This window comes from Coregonus lavaretus (genome assembly GCF_964263955.1).
Source record: "Coregonus lavaretus genome assembly, chromosome: 26".
Classification (NCBI taxonomy): Eukaryota; Metazoa; Chordata; class Actinopteri; order Salmoniformes; family Salmonidae; genus Coregonus; species Coregonus lavaretus.
In genome coordinates this window covers 29579010-29604816 of record NC_140013.1, presented here as the reverse complement: position 1 = coordinate 29604816, position 25807 = coordinate 29579010, and the positions used below count along the sequence as shown (strand labels likewise).

Here is a 25807-nt window from a genome sequence, read left to right as displayed (position 1 = left end):
CCATCACTTCAGTATTTTTGCACATTGGAAATATGGTATTGGAACTGACCCTGAATATTGCTGACTTACTTCTTGTGTTCTTCTTATTTCATATTTTATTTATTGTGTTTTTGTTCTACCTTGTGTTTTTTTTAGTACTACATTGATATTGATTACCACATTGTTGGGTTTAGAGTTTGCAAGAAAGTCATTTAATTGTACTTGTGTATGATATAGCAATCGTCTTGTGAAGATTTCTATATCTCATTATATATCCTGATAGGATAAAACAGTTCTCCAGGACTTGTGAGATATGATCATCTGCGCAGCGCGAAATAAATTAAAAGATTACCTGGAACGCGGCCACTCTGTCAAACACCATGCAGAAGTTAGCTACGTAGTAGCTCTTGAGAATACACGGAACTCACGGTTTGCTCAGTGAAGTGACAGACAGCTAAAACAGTAAAGGTTTTAGATTAATTGTTCTATTCGTTTCGTTTGCAGCTCTTGGGAGTCTATTACTAAGTGCAGTTTATTTTTTTGTATGCGTTCCTGTAGCGTGTCTACTTTTTAGCTGTTCAAACTCAACCCAACCTGTCAAGCCGTGCCAATGCCGAGGAATGGATAGTTTGCCAGTCAAAGGTGGAAGGATGGTTCAAAATAATTAACTATCGGACGGGGACAGTGAAGGTGGCGCAGCGATGGACATGGACGCACTCCACCAGTGCGAACTCATCCAGAATATGATCGAGATCTCAATCTTTAGTTTACAAGGACTCCGAACCAAATGCGCTGCATTGAGCGACCTCACTCAGAAAGAAATACGCACTTTGGAGGTACAGTATGGGTAACATAGCCATAACATACACTTATCATAATACAGTTATCATAATACACTTCAGCTTGTTGGCTTATGGGTGTGTGTGACGGAGAGAGACAGTGGAACATTAAAATATTTGATGTGTGTTGTGCCCATGATATAGGCTACTAGATTGGTTTTATATAGAAAATAATAGAATAGACATTGCGAGCACACAACATTCTTAAAATAAATACAAATGATACAGTTATCTCGTGCATATAGGCCTGGCCTATAGATAAACAGTCCTTGATGTGCTGTAGGCCTATAGTAGGTATATTGTATTTAGGTTAAACTTCCCTGTTCCTTCCATGCCCATAATCAATAACAGCTCCGTAGCCTAAGGCAACACCTATGTGTTAAAACTGTTTATTACAGATTATAAACGAATAATTAACAGTTTATGAACTTCTTATAAAATTGTAAGACAGAAAAACATTGATGAAAGGTACAATGAAGGATATGACTGGCTGTCATCAGACAAAGTCTGTATGATATTCTCACACATCTGTCCCCTCAATGAATACTGTCAGTTTCGCTTCTCCATCAAGTCAGTCTGTCCCCCAGGCAACCCACAATGCACATCTCTACTCCTCACTAAACTAAACATTGAGTTGCCGCCTCCACCGTGATCCATTCACATTGTTATTCAACTGGATATTACAAACGGAGCCATCCCTTTAGGATCATACATACATGGAGATGCTAACTATCATTATCATAACATCACCTATTCTGTACAGGTCATATCAGGTACAGTACCACTAAACTGGCCTCTCTCCCAGTGTTCTCAATCTCCCTCCCAGTGTTCTCAATCTCCCATGGGATTGTTGACTTTGAAGCACTGGAGAAGACCGTGTGGTCTGGATTTCTCATCACTATCATTGCCATCTTCCCAAGGAGGGAGCTGGTTCAGGGAGTGCAGATCAGAGTGCTTGTTGTGTACTGGTGACTGTAGCAACATCTAAATTTAGCTTCTCTCCCTCCCACGCATTCTCAGTGCGGGCTTTTGAACAAGAAAATCAAATGAAGCGCAAAAGATAGAGTGAGAAACAGTGGGAGGAGAGGAAGGAAGAGGAGGAATGGGGAAAGAAGGGAGGAGAAGATAAGGGAGGAGATTTCCAACATGGCTGTCTCTTATTACAGATGAACAGCCATTGGTTGTCTTTGAGACTGGACTGGACTGAGGGAACCAGGGAACCAGCAGTCAACAACATGGTTACGGTGAGGGAAAAAAGTATTTGATCCCCTGCTGATTTTGTACGTTTGCCCACTGACAAAGACATGATCAGTCTATAATTTTAATGGTAGGTTTATTTGAACAGTGAGAGACAGAATAACAACAAAGTCCAGAAAAACACATGTCAAAAATGTTATAAATTGATTTGCATTTTAATTAGGGAAATAAGTATTTGACCCCTCTGCAAAACATGACTTAGTACTTGGTGGCAAACCCCTTGTTGGCAATCACAGAGATCAGACGTTTCTTGTAGTTGGCCACCAGGTTTGCACACATCTCAGGAGGGATTTTGTCCTACTCCTCTTTGCAGATCTACTCCAAGTCATTAAGGTTTCGAGGCTGACGTTTGGCAACTCGAACCTTCAGCTCCCTCCACAGATTTTCTATGGGATTAAGGTCTGGAGACTGGCTAGGCCACTCCAGGAACTTAATGTGCTTCTTCTTGAGCCACTCCTTTGTTGCCTTGGCTGTGTGTTTTGGGTCATTGTCATGCTGGAATACCCATCCACGACCCATTTTCAATGCCCTGGCTGAGGGAAGGAGGTTCTCACCCACAATTTGACGGTACATGGCCCCGTCCATCGTCCCTTTGATGCGGTGAAGTTGTCCTGTCCCCTTAGCAGAAAAACACCCCCAAAGCATAATGTTTCCACCTCCATGTTTGACGGTGGGGATGGTGTTCTTGGGGTCATAGGCAGCATTCCTCCTTCAGACGGGCCTGTATATGTGCTTTCTTGAGCAGGGGGACCTTGCAGGCGCAGCAGGATTTCAGTCCTTCACGGCGTAGTGTGTTACCAATTGTTTTCTTGGTGCCTATGGTCCCAGCTGCCTTGAGATCATTGACAAGATCCTCCCGTGTAGTTCTGGGCTGATTCCTCACCGTTCTCATAATCATTGCAACTCCACGAGGTGAGATCTTGCATGGAGCCCCAGGCCGAGGGAGATGGACAGTTCTTTTGTGTTTCTTCCATTTGCGAATAATCGCACCAACTGTTGTCACCTTCTCACCAAGCTGCTTGGCAATGGTCTTGTAGCCCATTCCAGCCTTGTGTAGGTCTACAATCTTGTCCCTGACATCCTTAGAGAGCTCTTTGGTCTTGGCTATGGTGGAGAGTTTGGAATCTGATTGATTGATTGCTTCTGTGGACAGGTGTCTTTTATACAGGTAACAAGATGAGATCAGGAGCACTCCCTTTAAGAGTGTGCTCCTAATCTCAGCTCGTTACCTGTATAAAAGACACCTGGGAGCCAGAAATCTTTCTGATTGAGAGGGGGTCAAATACTTATTTCCCTCATTAAAATGCAAATCAATTTCTAACATTTTTGACATGCGTTTTTCTGGATTTTTTTGTTGTTATTCAGTCTCTCACTGTTCAAATAAACCTACCATTAAAATTATAGACTGATCATTTCTTTCTCAGTGGGCAAACGCACAAAATCAGCAGGGAATCAAATACTTTTTTCCCTCACTGTACAAACAAAAGCCACTGCCAGGCCTTTCTCTCTCTCGCTTTCTTTCTCTGTCTTTGTCCGTGTCTCTCTCCTCTCTCTCCTTCCTCTCCCCCTTCTCTCTTTCTCTTTCACTCCCTTTTTATTCCCCCCTCTCTCTCAACCCCCCCCCCCCCCCCCCCTTTTCATCTCTAATCCACAATAGGCCTGTCTGTCTGTATAGGGTGGTCAGGCCTGAGCTAAGGGGCTGCATGGGGAGTTGGGTTACTCAGGTCTGTCCATGTAAACAGCCTGTATTGTGTTTACATTGGATATTGCAGATGAGCAGCACTGTCCTACACTGTCATTGTCATAAAGAGATGGATAAAGGACTCTGACCACAAGGGGCAGATGTTGTGTCCGTCAGGACAGGTCAGGTGTGTGGGGGGTGGGGATAGGCTAGACTCGAGCGTTGCTGGACACCAGATGATGAAGAATTGGAGAGATGTTTGATGCTGCCTGAAACATGGTTCTTATGTAATTGCAGAAGTGGTGTTGTGTTTCCGACTGGTTTTCAACGTCCTCATATTAGCTGCATTGCAATTGCACAATAATAAGGTCATTCTTGTGTGAAGAAGGTCATTGTTGTGTACAACGTTGTCTTTGAATTGTTTGAACCAAAACACTGTCTTAGAGGAATGAGCAGTGCAGCTCGTAAACCAGGGAAGTGCCTACTGTAAAATTATGTTAATGGTCTTGTAAAGTGAAGTCACTGTCCTTGTAAACTTCAAAGGCCTGTGATGTTGAATGTATAGAGAGGCTGGCTTCAGATTAATCCTGGGTGCTACTTAGGTCTGTTACGGTGACAGTATTACCACCACAGTCACAAGTCATGACCCGCTGTCAAATGTCCACGTTTAGTAATGGTAACTAGGCTTCTCCAAAACTGTGCACTGGCTGATGGTCATTAGTAGCCTACCAAACTTGGTAACTCTATTGTCCCTCTAATCACTCTGACATCAATGCAATAAAAAAACACTTCATGAGAGCCCATGAGTTAATGTTGCACAACATTTCTATAGGCTATGCAATAGCGTGAGAAAACAGAGTAATGGCCTCAATTTTAAAAAAGGAGGATCCCATCAGCTTTCTATAGGCTAGGCCTACTATATTTATTTCTCTACTTTCCTAATATTAAGCACATTGCTTCACTTTACAACCGGAGTATAGCCTACCTGGCTGGCATGAAAATGAACCTGCAGGAAAAGCGTCCTACATTCGCTATATACTGTAAGTGCATATGGATGACATGATGTTTTTCCCCTGCCCCTGTTCCGACAAGTGCATGATAATGGCCCATTCTAAATCAAAACTAATTTCACACATATATGATTTAGTATATGTAAAGACAAGATTAAATTGAGAATAGTCTGATGGGTGACTATATTATCACTTGTGAATGATGCCCAGCGTGTGCAGACTAAGGCAATAAACAGCACATGCCTTTTTTTCTGCGACTTTTTCAAATCATAGTGGCAGGCATCATGTAGCCAAGCCCATAGGCCTATATGTTTTGATAAGGTTTGTATCACAACTAAAGTGGCCAAATAACTCCAAACGTAGCCTATAGCCTAGGACCCCTGGAACACCGTTAAGAGAGCCCATAGCCTACAGAGCCTAGTGAAACGTGTTCTTATAAGCCCAGTCATTGCACAATCGTGAGTTTTGACTGGCCACTATTTAAAAGAGGATCCCAGCTTTCTCGTGCTGCTATGTTTTTTGCACAACTCTTTAAATAAGCACATTAATCCATTTACAACCGGTGTAGCCTACCTGGCATTGGCATATTAAAAACATAACTGCACATAACCTCCATTCGCTATACGAGTGCAGGCTACGGATTACATGTATTTTTTTTGTGGGCCGGTCTAAATAAAAAATTATTCCATACATATATTAGTAGGCTATATGTAAAGACCAGATTAAATTGAAAATAGTCTGATGGGTGAGAATATTATCAAGTGCTTGTCAAATTGTGAATGAGAGACTGATGAAGTGTGTGCAGCCTGCACAAGAAACAAAGCAGAGCTCATGCCTTTCATGCAACCTTTTTCAAATCATCATTAGTCACATCATGCAGCCTTAGAATGTATAAAAAATCTAAACATATAGCCTAACGTTTGTATCACAACAACAGTTGCATAAATAACTTTAAATTAAGCATATATACTAAACAAAAATATAAAAGCAACAAAGTGTTGGTCCCATGTTTCCATAGCCGCAGGAAGTAGGGGTGCTGAGGGTGCTGAAAATGTTTAAATATTTTTTCACAAAAGTTGTGCACTAGGCCTTTAATAGTCCTGTATTAGCGGACCGATATAGCCCCCCCCATCGACAAAACATATCCTTGTGCTGGGGACAATAACAGGCCACTTTAAAATGTGCAGTTTTGTCACACAACACAATGCCACAGATGTCTAAAGTTTTGAGTGAGCTTGAATTGGCATGCTGACTGCAGGAATGTCCACCAGAGCTGTTGCCAGATAATTTAATGTAAATTTCTCGACCATAAGCCACATTCAATGTTGTCATAAAGAATTTGGCAGTACGTCCAACCGGCCTCACAACCTCAGTCCACGTGTAACCACGCCAGCCCAGGACCTCCACATCCGGCTTCTTCACCTGCGGGAACTTCTTAGACGAGCCACCCGGACATCTGATGAAACTGTGGGTTTGCAAACCAAAGAATTTCTGCACAAACTGTCAGAAACCATCTAATGGAAGCCCATCTGCATGTTCGTCATCCTCACCAGGGTCTTGACCTGACTGCAATTCGGCGTCGTAAGTGGGCAAATGCTCACCTTCGATAGCCACTGGCACGCTGGAGAAGTGTGCTCTTCACGGATAAATCCCCATGTCGGAAGGATCTGAAAATGTCCCAGTTCTTCCATGGCCTGCATACTCACCAGACATGTCACCCATTGAGTATATTTGGGATGCTCTGGATTGACGTGTACAACAGCGTGTTCCAGTTCCTGCCAACATCCAACTTTACACAGCCATTGAAAAGGATCGGGACAACATTCCACACGCCACAATCAACAGCCTGATCAACTCTATGCAAAGGAGATGTGTAGCGCTGCATGAGGCAAATGGTGGTCACACCAGATACTGACTGGCTTTCTGATCAATGCCCCTACCTTTTTTTTAAAGGTATTTATGACCAACAGATGCATATCTGTATTCCCAGTCATGTGAAATATGAACTGTAACTCAGTAAAATCTTTGAAATTGTTGCATGTTGCATTGATATTTTTGTTTAGTGTAGGAGGACCTGTTTCTTTGTTAACCGCTCAACACAGAATAGCCGCATGTGCGCACTCCCTCGGAAATCGTTTGGAGAAAATATCCTTTCTATTTTATTCAGCTATGTTCAATTGTATTCTTCATACTATAAAATAATATAAAATAATGCCACGGGAATTATAAGCAAATCTTGTCTGCTAAATGAACTAGTGTAGCCCACAGCCATATGGCATAGCCAGATCAGGGCCTAACATAAGGACGACTCAGAGTATGCCATTCTGTTCTTCTGAATTAGGCTACGTTTTCTTCATATCATGTTTCTTTAGACCTGCCTAAAATAAATAATGGATTTATTGTGATGGTGTGGGCTAAATTAACTGGATTTATTACACTTAATTTCTACTTTTTTAAATGTAGATGTTCAAAAGGTCTGCATCAGTGGCTTCTAGGCTATGCATGGAAGCCTGGCGATGCTAAACATGTTTATGTTAATTAACGGTCAATTACTGTGAGACCGGCAGTTATTTGCATGACAATCACCGGCTGACAAAATGTCATGACCGCCACAGCCCTAGTGCTACTATCACCTTATTACATGGCCATGTGACTCCTTCAGTCTAAAGTTAAATCTACAAACAGACCACACCTAACTAACATCTGATTTCCATACACTAACTAATCTTCCAGTAGTCAGCTTCTACTCTGTAATCAGATCTGGCAACCCAGGGATGGACATGGCCCATATTATCTACCCACATTGTCTGTTTCTGGGAAGCCTGTCCTTAAACAACACTCAGTCATTATTGATGATAATTTTACAGGACTTTTGAGGCTCTCACACTTTATTGGTAAGATCATAGAAGTGCTAGTTTGATCATTTTGACGATTATCCAAAGCAGCAGCTACGGTGCAGTCAGTGGAAGAAACAGAAATACAAAGTGATGGTTTGTGTGGTGTCAGGAAACTCCCACGTGGTTTTGCAAACGATCTGTCTCTCGCCCCCCCCCCCCCTCCCCTTTTCATCTCTCTTTCTCCTTCCTTTCTTGACCTTTTCACTCGCTCTCTTTGTCACATCTATCACTGTTTCCTTTGCCTTAACTAAGATGCACACAAATGTTTTTTCCATAGATGGAAACTTACATGGAGAAGTGATGCTTATAAGTTGCGAACTGTGGTATTTTTCATAACCACAATATACAGTACAAGCACAGCTTCAAGATATGAACTGTGATAGTGGCTGAGAATGGTAACTTGAGAACCGCTATAATCCCACCCCCACACGGTGCCTGGTACATAGAGACTAACATTGAAAGGTTGAGTACTGGCAGCCAAGGCCACCTCCTTTATTCTATCTGTGAAAAGGCCCTTCTCTTGGGTCATTGTCACACACAATACACAAAATGTAGTTACACACACTGTGGTAAAACAGGTGGGCACAGATACGTGCTGCCTGTCTGCCCCATGGGCCCCACTCAGCCTGCCCTACCCCTCGCTGTGTGTGCCTGCCATGTAACAGAGCTGGGAGATGGAGAGAAAGATAGACAGTGAATAACGGTGAGCGCCACAGCGGAACGAGGCCAGGCGTTGTCTGGTGCAAACCAACACTGCCTGGTTTACTCTAGTCGCTCAGTCAAGTGCATCAAATCAACTACGGCCATTCTCTGATATGGAGAGAGACAGGAGGGCATTCAGAGACCGTCTCCTTCAGACTGGTCTAGTGCTGATAAAACTTTAATGCTGTTCCACTGAGCGCACGGCAAGCGGGACCTGAGCGCCAAGTCTAGGTCCAAAAGGCTCCTTAACAGCATATAATCCCAAGCTATTAGACTGCTAAACAGTTAATCAAATGACTACCCGGACTATTTGCATTGACCCCTTTTTTACGCTGCTGCTGCTACTCCCTGTTTATTATCTATGCATAGTCACTTTACCCCTACCTACATGTACATATGACCTGAATTACCTCGACTAAGCCGTACCCCGGCACATTGGCTCGGTACCGGTACCCCTGTATACAGCCTCGTTATTGTTATTTTATTGTGTTACTTTTTTTCTTACTTTAGTTTATTTTATTATTTGTTAATACTTATAGCAAATATTTTCTTACTAACTCTGCATTGTTGGTTAAGGGCTTGTAAGTAAGCATTTCACGGTAAGGTCTACACCTGTTGTATTCGGCGCATGTGAAAAAATACAATTTTATTTTATTTGAGTTGACTAGGCCAGGCTCCCTAAAACCTACCAGAACCATCAGTGTTTGAAGATGGGAGCTTAAACATGAACTAAAACATCCATATTTACAGTTGCCCATCCCCTTACCCCACTCACCTCCAGCTGCAGCTTTATGGGTAAGAGGTAAGCTAAAATCAGTCTTTGAAAAAACGAAATACTTAAAAAACAGACTGAAATTCTGCAGACATATTAAATTTAGCTCCAAAAAGTGCTAAAAGTAATGCTTGTGGCTGGACAGAGGGATAAGAATAGAAGTAATGCTTGTGGCTGGACAGAGGGAAAAGAGGTACAGTTTCTGTGAGTCCAGTTCAGTCCACTGGTAGCCAGGTAAAGCTTGCTTTCTGGGATCTGGTGTCCGAAGGTAAGGTGAACATCTTGACTCTATACTCTAACTCAAGGATGGGCAAATGGCGGCCCTCTGGTCAATTCCCCCCACTGCGGCCTCTCATGATAAATTCAGATTTTTTTGTGGCCCCCACCCCCATCAATGTTGCCCTTCCCTGCTCGAACTGATCTATCTAGTCCTATAATATAATAATAATATGCCATTTAGCAGACGCTTTTATCCAAAGCGACTTACAGTCTTGTGTGCATACATTTTTACGTATGGGTGGTCCCGGGGATCGAACCCACTACCTTGGCGTTACAAGCACCGTGCTCTACCAGCTGAGCTACAGAGGACCACCCGTCCTCTCTGTGACCCCAGCCCAGCATCTCCCATAATCTCATTTTTGGCATAAACGGGTTCCGCTGTCGGTGGCTGCAGGGTTTCCATGGTGCTCAGTTGTCATGGCAGTGGCACAGGCCGACGCTCCCATGAAAAAGGCTGCACCTCAACATTCTACATTCATGTTCTTGAGAGTTTATAACACAGGTGCTTCTGAGACAAAGTTGTCCTTTTTTAGGCCTGAGTGTATAAAACATTAAGAACACCTTCCTAATATTGAGTTGCACCCCCCACCCCTTTTGCCCTCAGAACAGCGTCAATTCGTCAAGGCATGGACTCGACAAGGTGTAGAAAGCGTTCCACAGGGATTCTGGCCAATGTTGACTCCAATGCTTCCAACAGTTGTGTCAAGTTGGCAGGATGTCCTTTGGGTGGTGGAACATTCTTGATACACATGGGAAACTGTTGAGCGTGAAAAGCCCAGCAATGTTGCAGTTCTTGACACAAACCGTTGCGCCTGGCACCTACTACCATACCCCGTTCAAAGGCACTTAAATATTTTGTCTGGCCAATTCACCATCTGAATGGCACACATACACAATCCATGTCTCAATTGTATCAAGGCTTAAAAATCTTTCTTTAACCTGTCTCCTCTCCTTCATCTTAACTGATTGAAGTGGATTTAACAAGTGACATCAATAAGGGATAATAGCTTTCACCTGGATTCACCTGGTCAGTCTATGTCATGGAAAGAGCAGGTGTTCTTAATGTTATGTACACTCAGTGTCTCTCTCTCTCTCTCTCTCTCTCTCTCTCTCTCTCTCTCTCTCTCTCTCTCTCTCTCTCTCTCTCTCTCTCTCTCTCTCTCTCTCTCTCTCTCTCTCTCTCTCTCTCTCTCTCTCTCTCTCCACTGCGGCCCACTCTAACACTTAGTTGACACGGGGGATTTCCTCAGCCTGAGCTTAGTCTCACTTCTCACTGGCGTTTTGCATAGAACACCAGACCTCATGCTGAAAATAACAAGAAAGAAACACCATGCAGTTTGTTCTCAGACATCAGTGGGTTTCACACCTGCAGTTGTCAGTTAGTTGTCAGTTAGTTGTCAGTTAGTTGTCAGTTAGTTGTCAGTTAGTTGTCAGCCTCCTTTGTTAAAATGAAATGAAACGCCCACACACTGTGCTTGCAAAGGATCAACTGTTTATTGTGCTGTAAGTTTCATTTTCCACTCATTTTGTTCTACTTGGTTATAATAACAGTCAGCATAATGCTTTTGCTTAGCATCGTCTGTGTTTCAGTTCTTTTCGGAACATTCTTAAATCAATTTTCCCCATCAATATTTTTGGAGATCAGACCAAGCGGCATCTTATCACTCTTGTGTTTGTGTTGTCGCCCTCTCCAGGTGAAGCTGACTAAGTACATCTGTAAGCAGCTGCAGTGTAAGCAGAGAGTGCCTGAGAGACAGAGGACCCAGGCTCTGGCCAGCTACCCTCGACTGGTAGACTGGCTCTGCACCATCAACCTCAGACCTGAACTCATACAGGTACTATTTGGTCACACAGTGTATGTGTGTGTGTGTGTGTGTGTGTATGTGTATGTGTATGTGTATGTGTGTGTGTTGTGTGTGTGAATAAAGGGAAAGCAACTGAGAGACTATGAAATGGGATCCCTGTACAGTCCCCTCTGAACGGTTCAAATACCTAGGTTAGTTTGGTTAGTTTGTATCTGACCTAGAGAGGGCAATCATGTTGGACTCCTCAGATTCCATGTACTCTGGACCAGGACCATTTTGCCCTAAGCTGACGGTGACATGGCATAACAGTTTGTTATTCAAGAGAAGATGTTCCTGCTCATTGCTTACTATAATTTCAGGACAGGTGATGTTTCCCGTCAATATCCAATGAAAATGTCCACAATAGGAGCAGCTTCTGAGCAGTTTAACTTTAAACATGGTTAAAGAACATGGTTAACTCCTCTAATGCAGAACATGGTTAACTCCTCTAATGCAGAACATGGTTAACTCCTCTAATGCAGAACATGGTTAACTCCTCTAATGCAGAACATGGTTAACTCCTCTAATGCAGAACATGGTTAACTCCTCTAATGCAGAACATGGTTAACTCCTCTAATGCAGAACATGGTTAACTCCTCTAATGCAGAACATGGTTAACTCCTCTAATGCAGAACATGGTCAACTCCTCTAATGCAGAACATGGTTAACTCCTCCAATGCAAAACTTGGTTAACTCTTCCGATACAGAACATGGTTCACTCCTCCAATGCAGAACATGGTTAACTCTTCCGATACAGAACATGGTTAACTCCTTCAATGCAATGTTAACATCCTTAGTGAACCAGCTCCCTCTATCTGTGTCAGATTGGATTTGGGTCTTTGTTTCTTTTGGGCGGAAGCATGCTTATGATAGGACATATTTCATAGCAATTAAGGCCCTTGCTGAAAGCAGGCTTTTGTAGTTCCGCTCTGTCTCCACCCTTGCAGTTGGCAGTAGCATCTTCACGGGGAGAGTTTCTGTCACTATTTTGTCAGGACTAGTACAGACACAAAAACATTTAATCTGGTGTTTTTATAGAGACAGTTTGCTCTGCCAATGGAAAATGAGCGATCACTTTTTACCGTAAATGTATTCTCTCCAGGACCGGCATTTAGGACTGTTGTTGTACGCTTTGGGTTCTGAGACCTACCCACCCCCAAACCCTATTGGTCTGTCGTCAACTCTTGACAGGATCCTCTCCAGTCCATGCCCCCGCTCCTGTCCCTGGCCTCCAGCCATACCCCCCTCACTATACCCAGGCCTATGTTTAGGTGTTATGTGTTTTTACTTTGTACCAAAATGGCAGAATATGTATGTACATATACTGCACACCCAGCAGGTTTGTGCAGATGATGCTATTCAGGAGTTGGCAACTGTCAAAAACAGAATAGGAGGATACTCTTTTGTTATATACAGTATGTGTCCTGGCCCACGTGTTGTCACTAATCTGTGTCTATCACAGACCAGTCTAACCTGCTCCTCTCTACCAAGCCCTCTTTGAAAACACAGCCCACTGAGCAAAAACTGGTTGAATCAACGTTGTTTCCACGTCATTTCAACCAAAACATTTAATGTGATTGGGAATTTCAACTTTTAACCTAAATCCAATGACATGGTGACATTTTTTGTTGATTTCACATTGAATTCATGTTAGTTGACAACTCAACCAAATGTAAATCAACACTAGATGTTGAAATGACGTCTGTGTCCAGTGGGAGGCCATTTAAATGTGTAAGATCAGCCAAGAGGGGGAGAAGGAGGAGTGTTATGTGTGTGTGTATAAGAGATTCTGAGAAAATTAGGGAGGGAGAGCGAGAGATAGACTAATTATGTAAGTCTACAATTACAACTGCAAGATGAGAGATTCTGCAGAGGCCTAGAGATTAAGGCTAGAGAAAGTAAGCGACTGAAATAGTGACACAGAAAGAAAGGGTGGGGCCCGGGAAAGAGATAGAAGTAAAGAGATAAAAATGAGATCGAAGGAAAGAGATATAGAGTTAGTGGATAGGTTGCAGTGTTTTCAGTGCCCCATGCCAGCTACAGTACATTCCCCTCTCTCTCCCTGATGATGAGCCCTCACCCAATCTGGCTCTGCCTGGCTCTGGCTCGCATTGAGGGCCCAGAATGTGCACAGTCAGCTGCTCCAACCCCCCCCCCCCCCCCCCCCGCTGTCCCTGCCTGCCACACTATTTATATACACGGCCCTGCCTCCCCACATACCACACACACTCACACGCATGGACGTAAGCACTCTCTCACACACACACGGACGAGAGTGCTCTCACACACACAGACACGTAACACTGAACAGCGTAGGATCGCTGATACAGACTACGACACAGGAACTTGCAGGTCCTTAGCAGTGGATTCAATAGGTGGACTTACAGGGAAAGACAGACAGAGATAGTAGGGTCAAACCAGTGAAGAGCAGCACATGTGGGACACTGAGGTAGGCTAACGTTGCGTCTAATTGAAAATAACATTATTCTCCGCTCACAGCGAGAAAGCATGTGCATGTACAGTTGAAGTCGGAAGTTTACATACACCTTAGCCAAATACATTTAAACTCAGTTTTTCATAATTCCTGACATTTAATCCAAGTAAAAATTCCCTGTCTTAGGTCAGTTAGGATCACCACTTTATTTTAAGAATGTGAAATGTCAGAATAATAGTAGAGAGAATGATTTATTTCAGCTTTTATTTATTTCATCACATTCCCAGTGGGTCAGAAGTTTACAAACACTCAATTAGTATTTGGTAGCATTTCCTTTAAATTGTTTAACTTGGGTCAAACGTTTCGGGTAGCCTTCCACAAGCTTCCCACAATAAGTTGGGTGAATTTTGGCCCATTCCTCCTGACAGAGCTGGTGTAACTGAGTCAGGTTTGTAGGCCTCCTTGCTCGCACACGCTTTTTCAGTTCTGCCCACAAATGTTCTATAGGATTGAGGTCAGGCCTTTGTGATGGCCACTCCAATACCTTGACTTGTTGTCCTTAAGCAATTTTGCCACAACTTTGGAAGTATGCTTGGGGTCATTGTCCATTTGGAAGACCCATTTGTGACAAAGCTTTAACATCCTGACTGATGTCTTGAGATGTTGCTTCAATATATCCACATAATTTTCCTTCCTCATGATGCCATCTATTTTGTGAAGTGCACCAGTCCCTCCTGCAGCAAAGCACCCCCACAGCATGATGCTGCCACCCCTGTGCTTCACGGTTGGGATGGTGTTCTTCAGCTTGCAAGCCACCCCCTTTTTCCTCCAAACCTAACGATGGTCATTATGGCCATACAGTTCTATTTTTGTTTCATTAGACCAGAGGACATTTCTCCAAAAAGTATGATCTTTGTCCCCATGTACAGTTGCAAACCGTAGTCTGTCTTTTTTATGGTGGATTTGGAGCAGTGGCTTCTTCCTTGCTGAGCGGCCTTTCAGGTTATGTCGATATAGGACTCGTTTTACTGTGGACATAGATACTTTTGTACCTGTTTCCTCCAGCATCTTCACAAGGTCCTTTGCTGTTGTTTTGGGATTGATTTGCACTTTTCGCACCAAAGTATGTTCATCTCTAGGAGACAGAACGCGTCTCCTTCCTGAGCGATATGACGGCTGCGTGGTCCCATGGTGTTTATACTTGGGTACTATTGTTTGTACAGATGAACGTGGTACCTTCAGGCGTTTGGAAATTGCTCCCAAGGATAAACCAGACTTGTCTACAATTTGTTTCTGGCTGATATCCTTTGATTTTCCCATAATGTCAAGCAAAAAGGCACTGTGTTTGAAGGTAGGCCTTGAAATACATTCACAGGTACACCTCTAATTGACTCAAATGATGTCAATTAGCCTATCAGAAGCTTCTAAAGCCATGACATCATTTTCTGGAATTTTCCAAGCTGTTTAAAGGCACAGTCAACTTAGTGTATGTAAACTTCTGACCCACTGGAATTGTGATACAGTGAATTATAAGTGAAATAATCTGTCTGTAAACACTTGTTGGAAATATTACTTGTGTCATGCACAAAGTAGATGTCCTAACCGACTTGCCAAAACTATAGTTTGTTAACAAGAAATGTGTGGGGTGGTTGAAAAATGAGCTTTAATGACTCCAACATAAGTGTATGTAAACTTCCAACTTCAACTGTAAGTTTTTATGCAATGGATTGACAACATTGTTTTGTCAACATTGTTTTGTTGAGTCCATGAATGCAAATGTCCATTCTTGGAGATCAACAATGTTTTGACTATTCCTGTAAATCTGGCGACCTGTTTTAATTGAATAGGTTAGAAAACAAGCCGTTCTCTACTTTAACTTCTGTGTAGACCATGCTACCACAGCTCATAGGACAGGATTGTCAATTCACTCAAAGTATTTCCCTCCCTAGGAAAGTGTCCTGGCAACAATGGCCATTCATTTAACCAGGGCTCCTCTCCATTCGCTATATGACTCACAGTGCAGGAATGTATTCACCTCATCACACTAAAAGTGGCACCAGTCGGCTGACAGTCTGTTGTTGGGTACATTTGGGATCCGATGTGCTAAAAGAGCTAGCCTGGTACCATATCTGTTTGTGTTGGGTGATCTCGCTCTCCGAGGCCGACGTGAGAAGGGTCTTTAAATCAGGTCAACACCCGAATTGGCGCGGGCCCCGACGGTATTCCAGGGCGCGTTCCCAGTCTGTAATCCCCACATGTTTTAAGATGACCACAATCATCCCCATTCCTAAGAACTCTAAGGCTTCATGCCACAATGATTACCACCCTGTAGCACTCACTTCTGTAATCATGTAGTACTTTGAGAGGCTGGTTATGGCACACATTAACTCCACCATCTCAGACCCACTCCAATTTACATACCGCCCCAACAGATCCATAGATGATGCAATCTCAATTGCTCTCCACACTGCCCTCACCCACCTAGATAAGAGGAATACCTACGTGAGAATGCTGTTCATTGACTACAGCTCTGCGCTCAACACCATTGTCCGCTCCAAGCTCGTCACCAAGCTTAGGACCCTGGGACTGAACACCTCCCTCTGCAACTGGATCCTGGAGTTCCTGACGTGCCGCCCCCAGGTGGTGAGGGTAGGCAACAACACCTCCACCATGCTGACCCTCAACACGGGGGCCCCACAGGGGAGTGCTTAGTCCCCTCCTGTACTCCCTGTTCAACCACGTCTTTGTGGCCACGCATGACTCCAACACCATTATCAAGTTTGCTGATGACACAACGGTGGTAGGCCTGATCACCGGCGACGATGAGTCAGCCTACAGGGAGGGGGTCAGTGACCTGGCAGTGTGGTGCCGGAGCAACAACTTCTCCCTCAACGTCAGCAAGACCAAGGAGCTGATCGTGGACTACAGGAAACGGGGGGGCGAGCACGCCCCCATCCACATCGACGGGGTGGCAGTGTCCAAATCACTAAATACTTAAAATGGTCCAAACACACACACACACAGTTGTGAAGAAGGCGCGACAGTGCCTCTTCCCCCTCAGGAGGTTGAAAAAGTTTGGCATGGGCCCTCAAGTCCTGAAAAGGTTCTACAGCTGTACCATTGAGAGCATATTGACTGGCTGCATCACTGCTTGGTATGGCAATAGCACCGCCCTCGATCGCATGGCGCTACAGAGGGTTGTGTGGACAGCCCAGTACATCACTGGGGCCGAGCTCCCTGCCATCCAGGACCTCTATATCAGGCGGTGTGAAAAGAAGGCCTGGAAAATCGTCAAAGACCCCAACCACCCAAGCCATAGACTATTTTCTCTGCTGCCGCACGGCAAGAGGTACCGGTGCATCAAGTCTGACACCAACAGGCTCTTGAACAGCTTCTATCTCCAAGCACTAAGACTGATATATAGCTAACAAAATAGCTACATGGACCAATTTACATTGTATCTTTATTACATTTTAATGCATACACTTTCATACTATTTTATTTCATACTGGTCTCCCATGGGAATCGAACCCACAGCCTTGGCATTGTAAGCGCCATGCTCTACCAACTGAGCCACACAGGTAGACCTTTTATTTCAATATTTGCACTGCCTCTATTCACACTCACAGGGCCCAACACACTCTCACACACTGTCACTCCAACACACACACAAATACTCACTCCATCATTTGCTCACACATAATATGCACATACATTTATACTGACTTTACACACACATGCACACCCACTCACATGCAAGCTGCTGCTACTCTGTTTATCTTATATCCTGTTGCCTAGTCACCTTACCCCTATACATATCTAGTATCCCTGCACATGTAAATGTGGTATTGGAACTGAAAATGTCCTTTATATACATTTCATTTACATTTCAGTCATTTAGCAGACGCTCTTATCCAGAGCGACTTACAGTTAGTTAGTGCATACATTTTTTTTTTCATACCCCCTGTGGGAATATATATAGTATGCTTACTTACTTATTTTATTGTGTATTTCTTATTCTTATTTCTCGTGTGCTTTTTTCTCTAGTAATACATTGTTATTGATTATTGCATGTGACATTAAAACTTGAAACTTGTCTTGCCAAGTCCTGGCGGTGACAATGACCATAGGAGTTAGGAAGACAGCACAAACAGATCTCAGGCTATAAAAGATCCCAGATAATGAGCGCTCTTCTCCCAGTCCTCAGCCATTGTAAACCCTGGGAGATATGAGAGAGAGGGAGGCTTTGGGCCCGGCCCGGCGCTGCCACTGTTTACACAGGAAGAGGTGAGGAATGGCCCTCAAGGCAGAGCCCAGATCAGGCGTGCCTCTCTACCACATTTGCATGACTGGACAGTTTAGGAAAATGTATGAAGAGGCAGTGATAACCAGGGGTAAAGAGTTGTGTTTAGTTAGCATAGCTCCACTTTTTGTTCCTATCAACTAATATAAAATTTGCCATCTATAAAAAAAATTTTTTTCATTTGTTCTAAATATTTATTCATTTACTTGTATATAGCTACGTAAAACACTTGGGACTTGCTTGTGTACAACTTCAACTAATGGGAGATGTCAATATGCGTTAAGAATGATTTAGTGTCAGCATGGGACCAGACTGAATCAACACATGTATGAAGAACCAGGGGTTAGTTAGTGTAATCTCAGATCAGCTACAGTAACAGGCTCTCCCCAAGGAAGAGAGGAAGGAGGTCGGTCACAGCAGAAAAAGTACAAAGGACCTCAACAAACCTCTGTTCCCTGTGCCCTTGTGGAAGATATATCCCCGTACCTCTCTCCCTCTCTCCCTCTTCCATCCTCCCTTCTCACTATCCTCTGGTCTTATGGGCAGCCTTCGTCTTATCTGGACCGTCCAGGACCATGGCCTGTGGAAAAATGCTGGTGTTCAGAGGAAGTGGAGGCAGTCTTCTGAGATTGGGTGGCAAAGCACTGATTAGTTATGGGTCTCCCCTCGTCTTCATGGTCCTGTCTGGAGGAAGGACTTCCTGAGCCATCAGAGACTGCGAGAGATATATGAATCAACCTCATAAAGTAGTCTTTATGGCTGTTAGACTTGAGGTCACTGGCTGCATTCTGCACAGACTGCCTATCTGTTGGGATTCTATACAACTGTTTCTAGCAGTCTCCCATTCTACTGCAGCTGCTTTGTGGGGTTACTGTGTTTGGCGGGTTGCTGTTGTGTTTGGCTACTCTATAGGGCTTCCCTATTATGCCCAGGGCAGCATGGAGATGTTCTGTTAGGCCCAATGCCTGATGCACTGCTTTGGCATGCCAGAAGCAGGAAGACAGACAAGCTGGCTATCTGGCAGAGCCTGCTTGGAAAGAAAAGAGAGAGAGACAGAGAAGGAGGGATGGAAGGGAGGGAGGGACTGAGGGAGAGAGAAAAAAACAGGGAGTGTGAGAGACTGCGCTCGGGAGAGGAGTTGAGTGCTCACAGTGTTTTTGACAGCAGTTTGGAGCACTAGGGATATCACTGGGACATTAGAGAAGAGGCCACCACAAACAGAGTCCATAAGGAGCACATGGTATGTACTATAGGAAAGCTTTAGAGCGATCTACTGAAGGAAAGCCTTTTGTACAGCAACATTGCTTTTTTTACCATGTGTTTCCTTGTTTCCTGTTAGCCAGAGGTTTCTTACTAGAGAGTGACTTGTTTCCGTAGTGCTGATAGAGCTGTAGCTGTGTACACTAAGTAAGTTATTAGCTGATAATACTGTGTTAGTACACAATATATGGGATTTAGTAGCACAGAGAAGATTAATGTTGTTTAGTTTGGCCTCTTTTAATGTTGGGATTTAAGAGGCGGTTGTTCAGTTTAGTTTGTTGATGTTAACAGGTTTTAGTATGCTCCCTTCTGTGTGTATTTATTTGTGTTTGTGTGTGTGTATGTCTGTGTGTGTGTTTGTGTGTTCATGTGTGTCCCTTGCGAAGTTTATTTTTCTTTGTTTATAGTATTTATTTTCACTCCATATACAAACATATACACACGAACAACAACTTACAGACGCACACAAACAATGACTACATGTCCTCTGCCCAGACCCAAATGCTCACACCCCCATCCCTACTGCCTGCATCATTGTTTGCCACTTGGCCTCAGTCGCCCATGCTATTTCAATAATACATTATTTGATTTTTCCATTGTGTTATTGATAGCGGATTGATTGATTTCCACGTTTTTAGTATACGTATTTTCAAGATGAGTGATGAAAAGAGAATCGTCCAGCCCATTGGGTATCTCACTACACCCCCATAAGTTTCTATGTATTCCAGAAGCTAGGCTGATTAGTGTATTCACCTCCTGGCTCACGTGTATGTTCTGGGTGTTCTGGGTGTCTGGATGAGTGTGTTTTTTTGATGATTTATAGAAGGGGGCTTGTCCTGGTTGTTATTAAATCCTTAAGAGTCTATTGACCCGTGCGTCAATCTAAGTAACATAATTTTAAAAATCCCCATCAAAATCTGTCCGTTTAAGCTAGAGATATCCGTTTTTTTTTACATGGGCTGCGTCTCAATCCGCCGCATCCGCTTATGTTGACCTTCCGCATCTGTGGTGGAAGGTGGCTGAGCTACAGTGGTGTTTGTCAGACCATGAGACATTCCGAAAATCGGTCTTCTCACAAAATGTTTGTGGCATCCAAACGGTTTGGCCTACACTCTATGGAAAGATGGTGTTTGCTCTACAATCCCCACAAGTGTTACCGACTCGTCTGAAGGTAACACATACAAACAAACAAAAGTATGGAGGTAGTTTTGTGCCAACAAAAATAAGGGGCTAAATATGTGTCCAAAAAAAACAATATATATCCTGAGCTTTCTTACTGTATATCTCCTAGATATAGGACAGACACTTCAGAACCTTCCATATGATATGACTGTCTTTTATGAATGTGTTATTCAATGTGTTTCTATGGGCTATAGTGGTAAAAGGCTTAGACTTTTAGAGGATTAATGGGTGCAGGTGGCACAGGGATGAGATAAGTGGTTTGTGTGTTTGTTCATGGTGTGTGTGTTCGTGGTGTGTGTGGTCATCCTGTGTGTGTTCATGGTGTGTGTGGTCATGTGTCTGTTTGTGGTAAGGGACCGTTTAGTTGAGCTGTTTTTGTAGACCTCTCTCTCTCTTTCGGATTCTGTGTAGTCAGTCATTCAGTCATCTGTTCTATCATTATTAGGTTACATCAACACCGAACACAGCCAGTCATGGCATGCCCAGAAAGGCTGAAAGGCATCGGTATGTGTCAGCCTTTTCATACGCTTTCAGTTTGAAGTTCTGGCCTGCCCTACACACAGTATAATAACCCACAGCACACAGTGTGTGTGTGTGTGTGTGTGTGTGTGTGTGTGTGTGTTTCTCTCTCACACACACCTGCTGTGTGTGCTCTGCTGGCACAGTGTGTGTACCTTGTGTGTGTGTGTACATTCAACAGATGAGTGAATAGTTGGACATGTTCTACTGACACTTGTCTCTGGCTGGCATGACAGTGCAGTTGGTTGAGATTGTGTCATATAGTCCTAAGATAAAGAGTCTAAAGGTACCATATCCCCCATTAGACACCTTGCTTTCTGGTGAATTTCCAGCTCAGCTTGTCTTTTGTTGTGGGTAAAAAGTCTGTCTGCTGATAGGAAGAAAGTGACTCCCTGGAAAAACAAATCATTCTATGGAGGGATTGAGTTCCACGTTAGACCATTGCACCTCAACACACATAAAGTGCCACAGTGCTTATTGAAGAAGCAATACCTTAGGCAATCGGCATGACAGGTAAAGAAGTAATCTGGTTTTAATGAGGAGGTTCCAGCCAGGGGCTCTGTATCCTGGGACTCTCCTCTCGCCATCTGCCCAGATACAGATACCTGGTCCGCTGCCACCCACTCCCCCCTCCCTTTGATCCTGCTACTACTGGAATAAGTGGGCACTTATCTAGGCCTCTGGTCCCAACCATGTCCCTTACACCTTGCCGTTATTAATCTGTACATTAAAGTGATTAAGTTCTATTACACTAATGATACAAGCTGTTGAATTGATTACCTATTTCTGCCAACTGTGCATGCACACACGCAAGCATGCACGCATGCACGCACACACACACAAATACACACACACACACACACACTACGCTACACTACACTACACTATCTGTCAATATGATAACAAAAGGCTGGCTGGCTGGCTGGCTGGGTGGGTTCCTCCAGGGCCCACATACAGCCTGTGCAGTCCTGCTAGTTTATTTCTGTCAAGCAAAACAAAAGGGTCCAAAATAACAACAGCGACAGGCTAAAAATATAACTCGGTGTGTCTGTTGTCACAAGTTGCCCAACCACCTGGGCCCTGCTGTGAAGGCCAGTGGTTCTTAGGGGGTGAGGGAGTCAGTGTGTCACGCCCTGGCTCTGGGGACTCTTAAATGTTGAGCCAGGGTGTGGATTTTTCTATGTTTAGTTTTCTATGTTTTTTGTTCTAGATCGTTTAGATCTATGTTGGCCAGGGTGGTTCCCAATGAGAGGCAGCTGTAGCTCGTTGTCTCTGATTGGGGACCATACTTAGGCAGCCTGTTGGCACCAGTAAGTTTGTGGGATCTTGATCCATAAAGGTTTGGTGTGTGTAACCTCAGGACTTCACGTATCGTTGGTTTGTTGTTTTGGTTTTGTTTGTGTGTTAAGTACTAATTAAAGATGTACGCTTATCACGCTGCGCCTTGGTTCCACGAGTCATCAGTCAACGTGCGTGACACAGTGTGAGGGCTTGGGGAAGGTGGTCTGCTATTCTACAGCTGTGTAGTCTCAATGCTTGTCTCAGCTGCTGACTCTAAATGTCAAATGTATTGAGGTCCATTGTTGTGTGGACATAGTAACATTATGGTCAGCTAGGTTATTGGGAATAGGCTTTATGAAGTAGAATTCTGATAACCAGGTCTCATCATCTCAGTGACACAGGGAAGTAAATCACTTTTTTATTTCCATGGGTATTGTGAGGTACTACAGCCACAGTAAGAAACTAGGCAAAGGGCCTTTGAAGTTGATTCAAGCCCCAGTTTTCCCAAGCAGCACTGATATGACTGTAGAAACGTATACTCAGTGGATCTCCAGATCGTGACTATAACAAATCAACCTATCCAACTCCTCAGTCTCCTGCCTCCCTCACTGGGCCAAACACCACTTCATGCACCCCTTTGTCAGTTTAATTATTTTACCATGGAGACAATGCAGGAAGCCCATGGTTGCCAGGCGATTAAGCCTCCATCCCAGAAACCCCCCTCCCCCGCCACTCTGGTTAGTACGGTCCACTGGGCTGAGGACTGTCGCCAGGGAGACCAGAGGTGGGAGAATTCATTCCAGTAAAACAACCGGGGTTGATGGGGGTATATGGGTTAAGCCTTCTTTTCATGGCTTGCCAGTAGATTCCGGAATTCACCAGTCCAGCACTGGGGTACCTCATCTCAGAAACCTCTGAGTGAACTATACTGAACAAAAATATAAACGTAACATGCAACAATTTCAAATATTTAACTGAATTATAGTTCATATGAGGAAATCAGTCAATTGAAATAAACTCATTAGGCCCTGATCTATGGATTTCACATGACTGGGAATACAGATATGCATCTGTTGGTCACAGATACCTTAAAAGAAATGGGCCTCACAATTGGCCTCAGGATCTCATCACGGTATTTCTGTGCATTAAAATGGCCATCGATAAAATGCAATTGTGTTCGTTGTCCGTAGCTTATGCCTGCCCATACCATAACCCCACCGCCATCATGGGTCACTCTGTTCACAACGTCAGCAAACCGCTCGCGCACATGATGCCATACACGTGGTCTGCGGTTGTGAGGCCGGTTGGACGTACTGACAAATTCTCTGAAACGATGTTGGAGGCGGCTTATGGTAGAGAAATGAACATAAAATAATCTGGCAACAGCTCTGGTGGACATTCCTGCAGTCAGCATGCCAATTGCAAGCTCCCTCAAAACTTGGGACATCTGTGGCATTGTGTTGTGTGACAAAACTGCACATTTTAGAATAATCATGCTGTTTAATCAGCTTCTTGATATGCCACACCTGTCAGGTGGATGGATTATCTTGGCAAAAGAGAAATGCTTACTAACAGCATTTTTGAGAAATAAGCTTTTTGTACGTATGGAACATTTCTGGGATCTTTTATTTCAGCTCATGAAATATGGGACCAATACTTTACATTTACATTACATTTACATTTACGTCATTTAGCAGACGCTCTTATCCAGAGCGACTTACAAATAGGTGCATTCACCTTATAGCCAGTGGGATAACCACTTTACAATGTTTTTTTTTCTTTTTTTCTTGTTTTTTTTTGGAGGGGGGGGGTAGAAGGATTACTTTATCCTATCCCAGGTATTCCTTAAAGAGGTGGGGTTTCAAATGTCTCCGGAAGGTGGTGAGTGACTCCGCTGTCCTGGCGTCGTGAGGGAGCTTGTTCCACCATTGGGGTGCCAGAGCAGCGAACAGTTTTGACTGGGCTGAGCGGGAACTATGCTTCCGCAGAGGTAGGGGAGCCAGCAGGCCAGAGGTGGATGAACGCAGTGCCCTCGTTTGGGTGTAGGGACTGATCAGAGCCTGAAGGTACGGAGGTGCCGTTCCCCTCACAGCTCCGTAGGCAAGCACCATGGTCTTGTAGCAGATGCGAGCTTCAACTGGAAGCCAGTGGAGTGTGCGGAGGAGCGGGGTGACGTGAGAGAACTTGGGAAGGTTGAACACCAGACGGGCTGCGGCATTCTGGATGAGTTGTAGGGGTTTAATGGCACAGGCAGGGAGCCCAGCCAACAGCGAGTTGCAGTAATCCAGACGGGAGATGACAAGTGCCTGGATTAGGACCTGTGCCGCTTCCTGTGTAAGGCAGGGTCGTACTCTCAGAATGTTGTAGAGCATGAACCTACAGGATCGGGTCACCGCCTTGATGTTAGCGGAGAACGACAGGGTGTTGTCCAGGGTCACGCCAAGGCTCTTCGCACTCTGGGAAGAGGACACAACGGAGTTGTCAACCGTGATGGCGAGATCATGGAACGGGCAGTCCTTCCCCGGGAGGAAGAGCAGCTCCGTCTTTGCGTTTATATTTTTGTTCAGTGTAGCTATCCCTTTAAGGATAGTGTTTTTTTCATTGGACTTGAAATAGCCACCAAGTAACCTCCAGAGTGACCAAATGTCACATCTTACACAATGTCCCCCACTCCCTGCCTGCCCTGAAGTGACACAGGGTTGACACAGTCCTGTCTGAGGGTTGGGTTGATAGTGTGTCACAGCACGTCTGTGTAGAATGTCATAGCAACTTGTCTGGGACAACCACACACACACATTGCCCACGTTTCTCTCGCTCTCACCCTTCTCTCTTTACTTCATCTCTGGCACACACACCTCCCTGCCTCAGTCTTCTTCCCATCTGTTTCAGGTCACCTTCCATCCTACCTTCCTCTCCTCTCTCTCTCCAGGCTGTACCAGTGAAGCTGTCCCTGGATGCTTTGTTGCAGATGTCCAGTTGTCAGGTGCAGGACACCATGAGACGGCTGGGCTCCAACCCAGAGGAGTGCTCTCGACTCACCGCTGCCCTCTCCTGCCTGAAGAGTGCCACTGAGACAGGTCAGTCACACCATTATGTTCTTTTTCTGTCATTAATAACTGTGCTTATTGATGCTGTGTGCTCTGTAGTTGAGTACTGTTTGTAACTCTAACCTCTGACCTCTGCTTTAGGTGGGGACGTCAGGGAAGACACAGGAACCTGGATATCAGAGTCACCCCGCCATGACAGTAACACTTTACCTCCTCCGGACCGTCGCCCCTCCACCCCCGCCACACTACCCCGTGGCTCCATCCTCAGTCCCCACACCCATGCCCGTTCTGTCTCTGTGACTGTTGTACCCAGTGTGGACGATAAGGGGCATCAAGTCTACACAGGCGACATGTCTGACGTTTTCCCCTCCTCGCCGCTGCTCCTGTCCAATTCCCCTCCCTCCAAGAGACGCACCAAGCACCCCCCACGTACGCCCCCGCCCCTTTCCCGAAAGCTGCTGCAACTCCCCTTCAACATCACCCTCACAAGCAGCAAGAGCGACGAGTCACAACTGGCCAAT

The 25807-nt window shown here is 44.5% G+C and overlaps 1 protein-coding gene across 1 annotated transcript in view; it reads left to right on the top strand.

Annotated features, from left to right (window-relative positions):
• Positions 1-459: 459 nt before the first annotated feature.
• The window catches only part of LOC311101976 (kinase suppressor of Ras 1-like), a 43461-nt gene continuing 18113 nt past the window's right edge, over positions 460-25807 (top strand). The window contains exons 1-4 of the mRNA XM_084143201.1: positions 460-815; positions 11111-11251; positions 25169-25316; positions 25428-25791. Coding sequence (XP_083999327.1) covers positions 681-815; positions 11111-11251; positions 25169-25316; positions 25428-25791 — 788 coding nt within the window. The 5' untranslated portion in view covers positions 460-680. The remainder of the gene's footprint in view (positions 816-11110; positions 11252-25168; positions 25317-25427; positions 25792-25807) is intronic.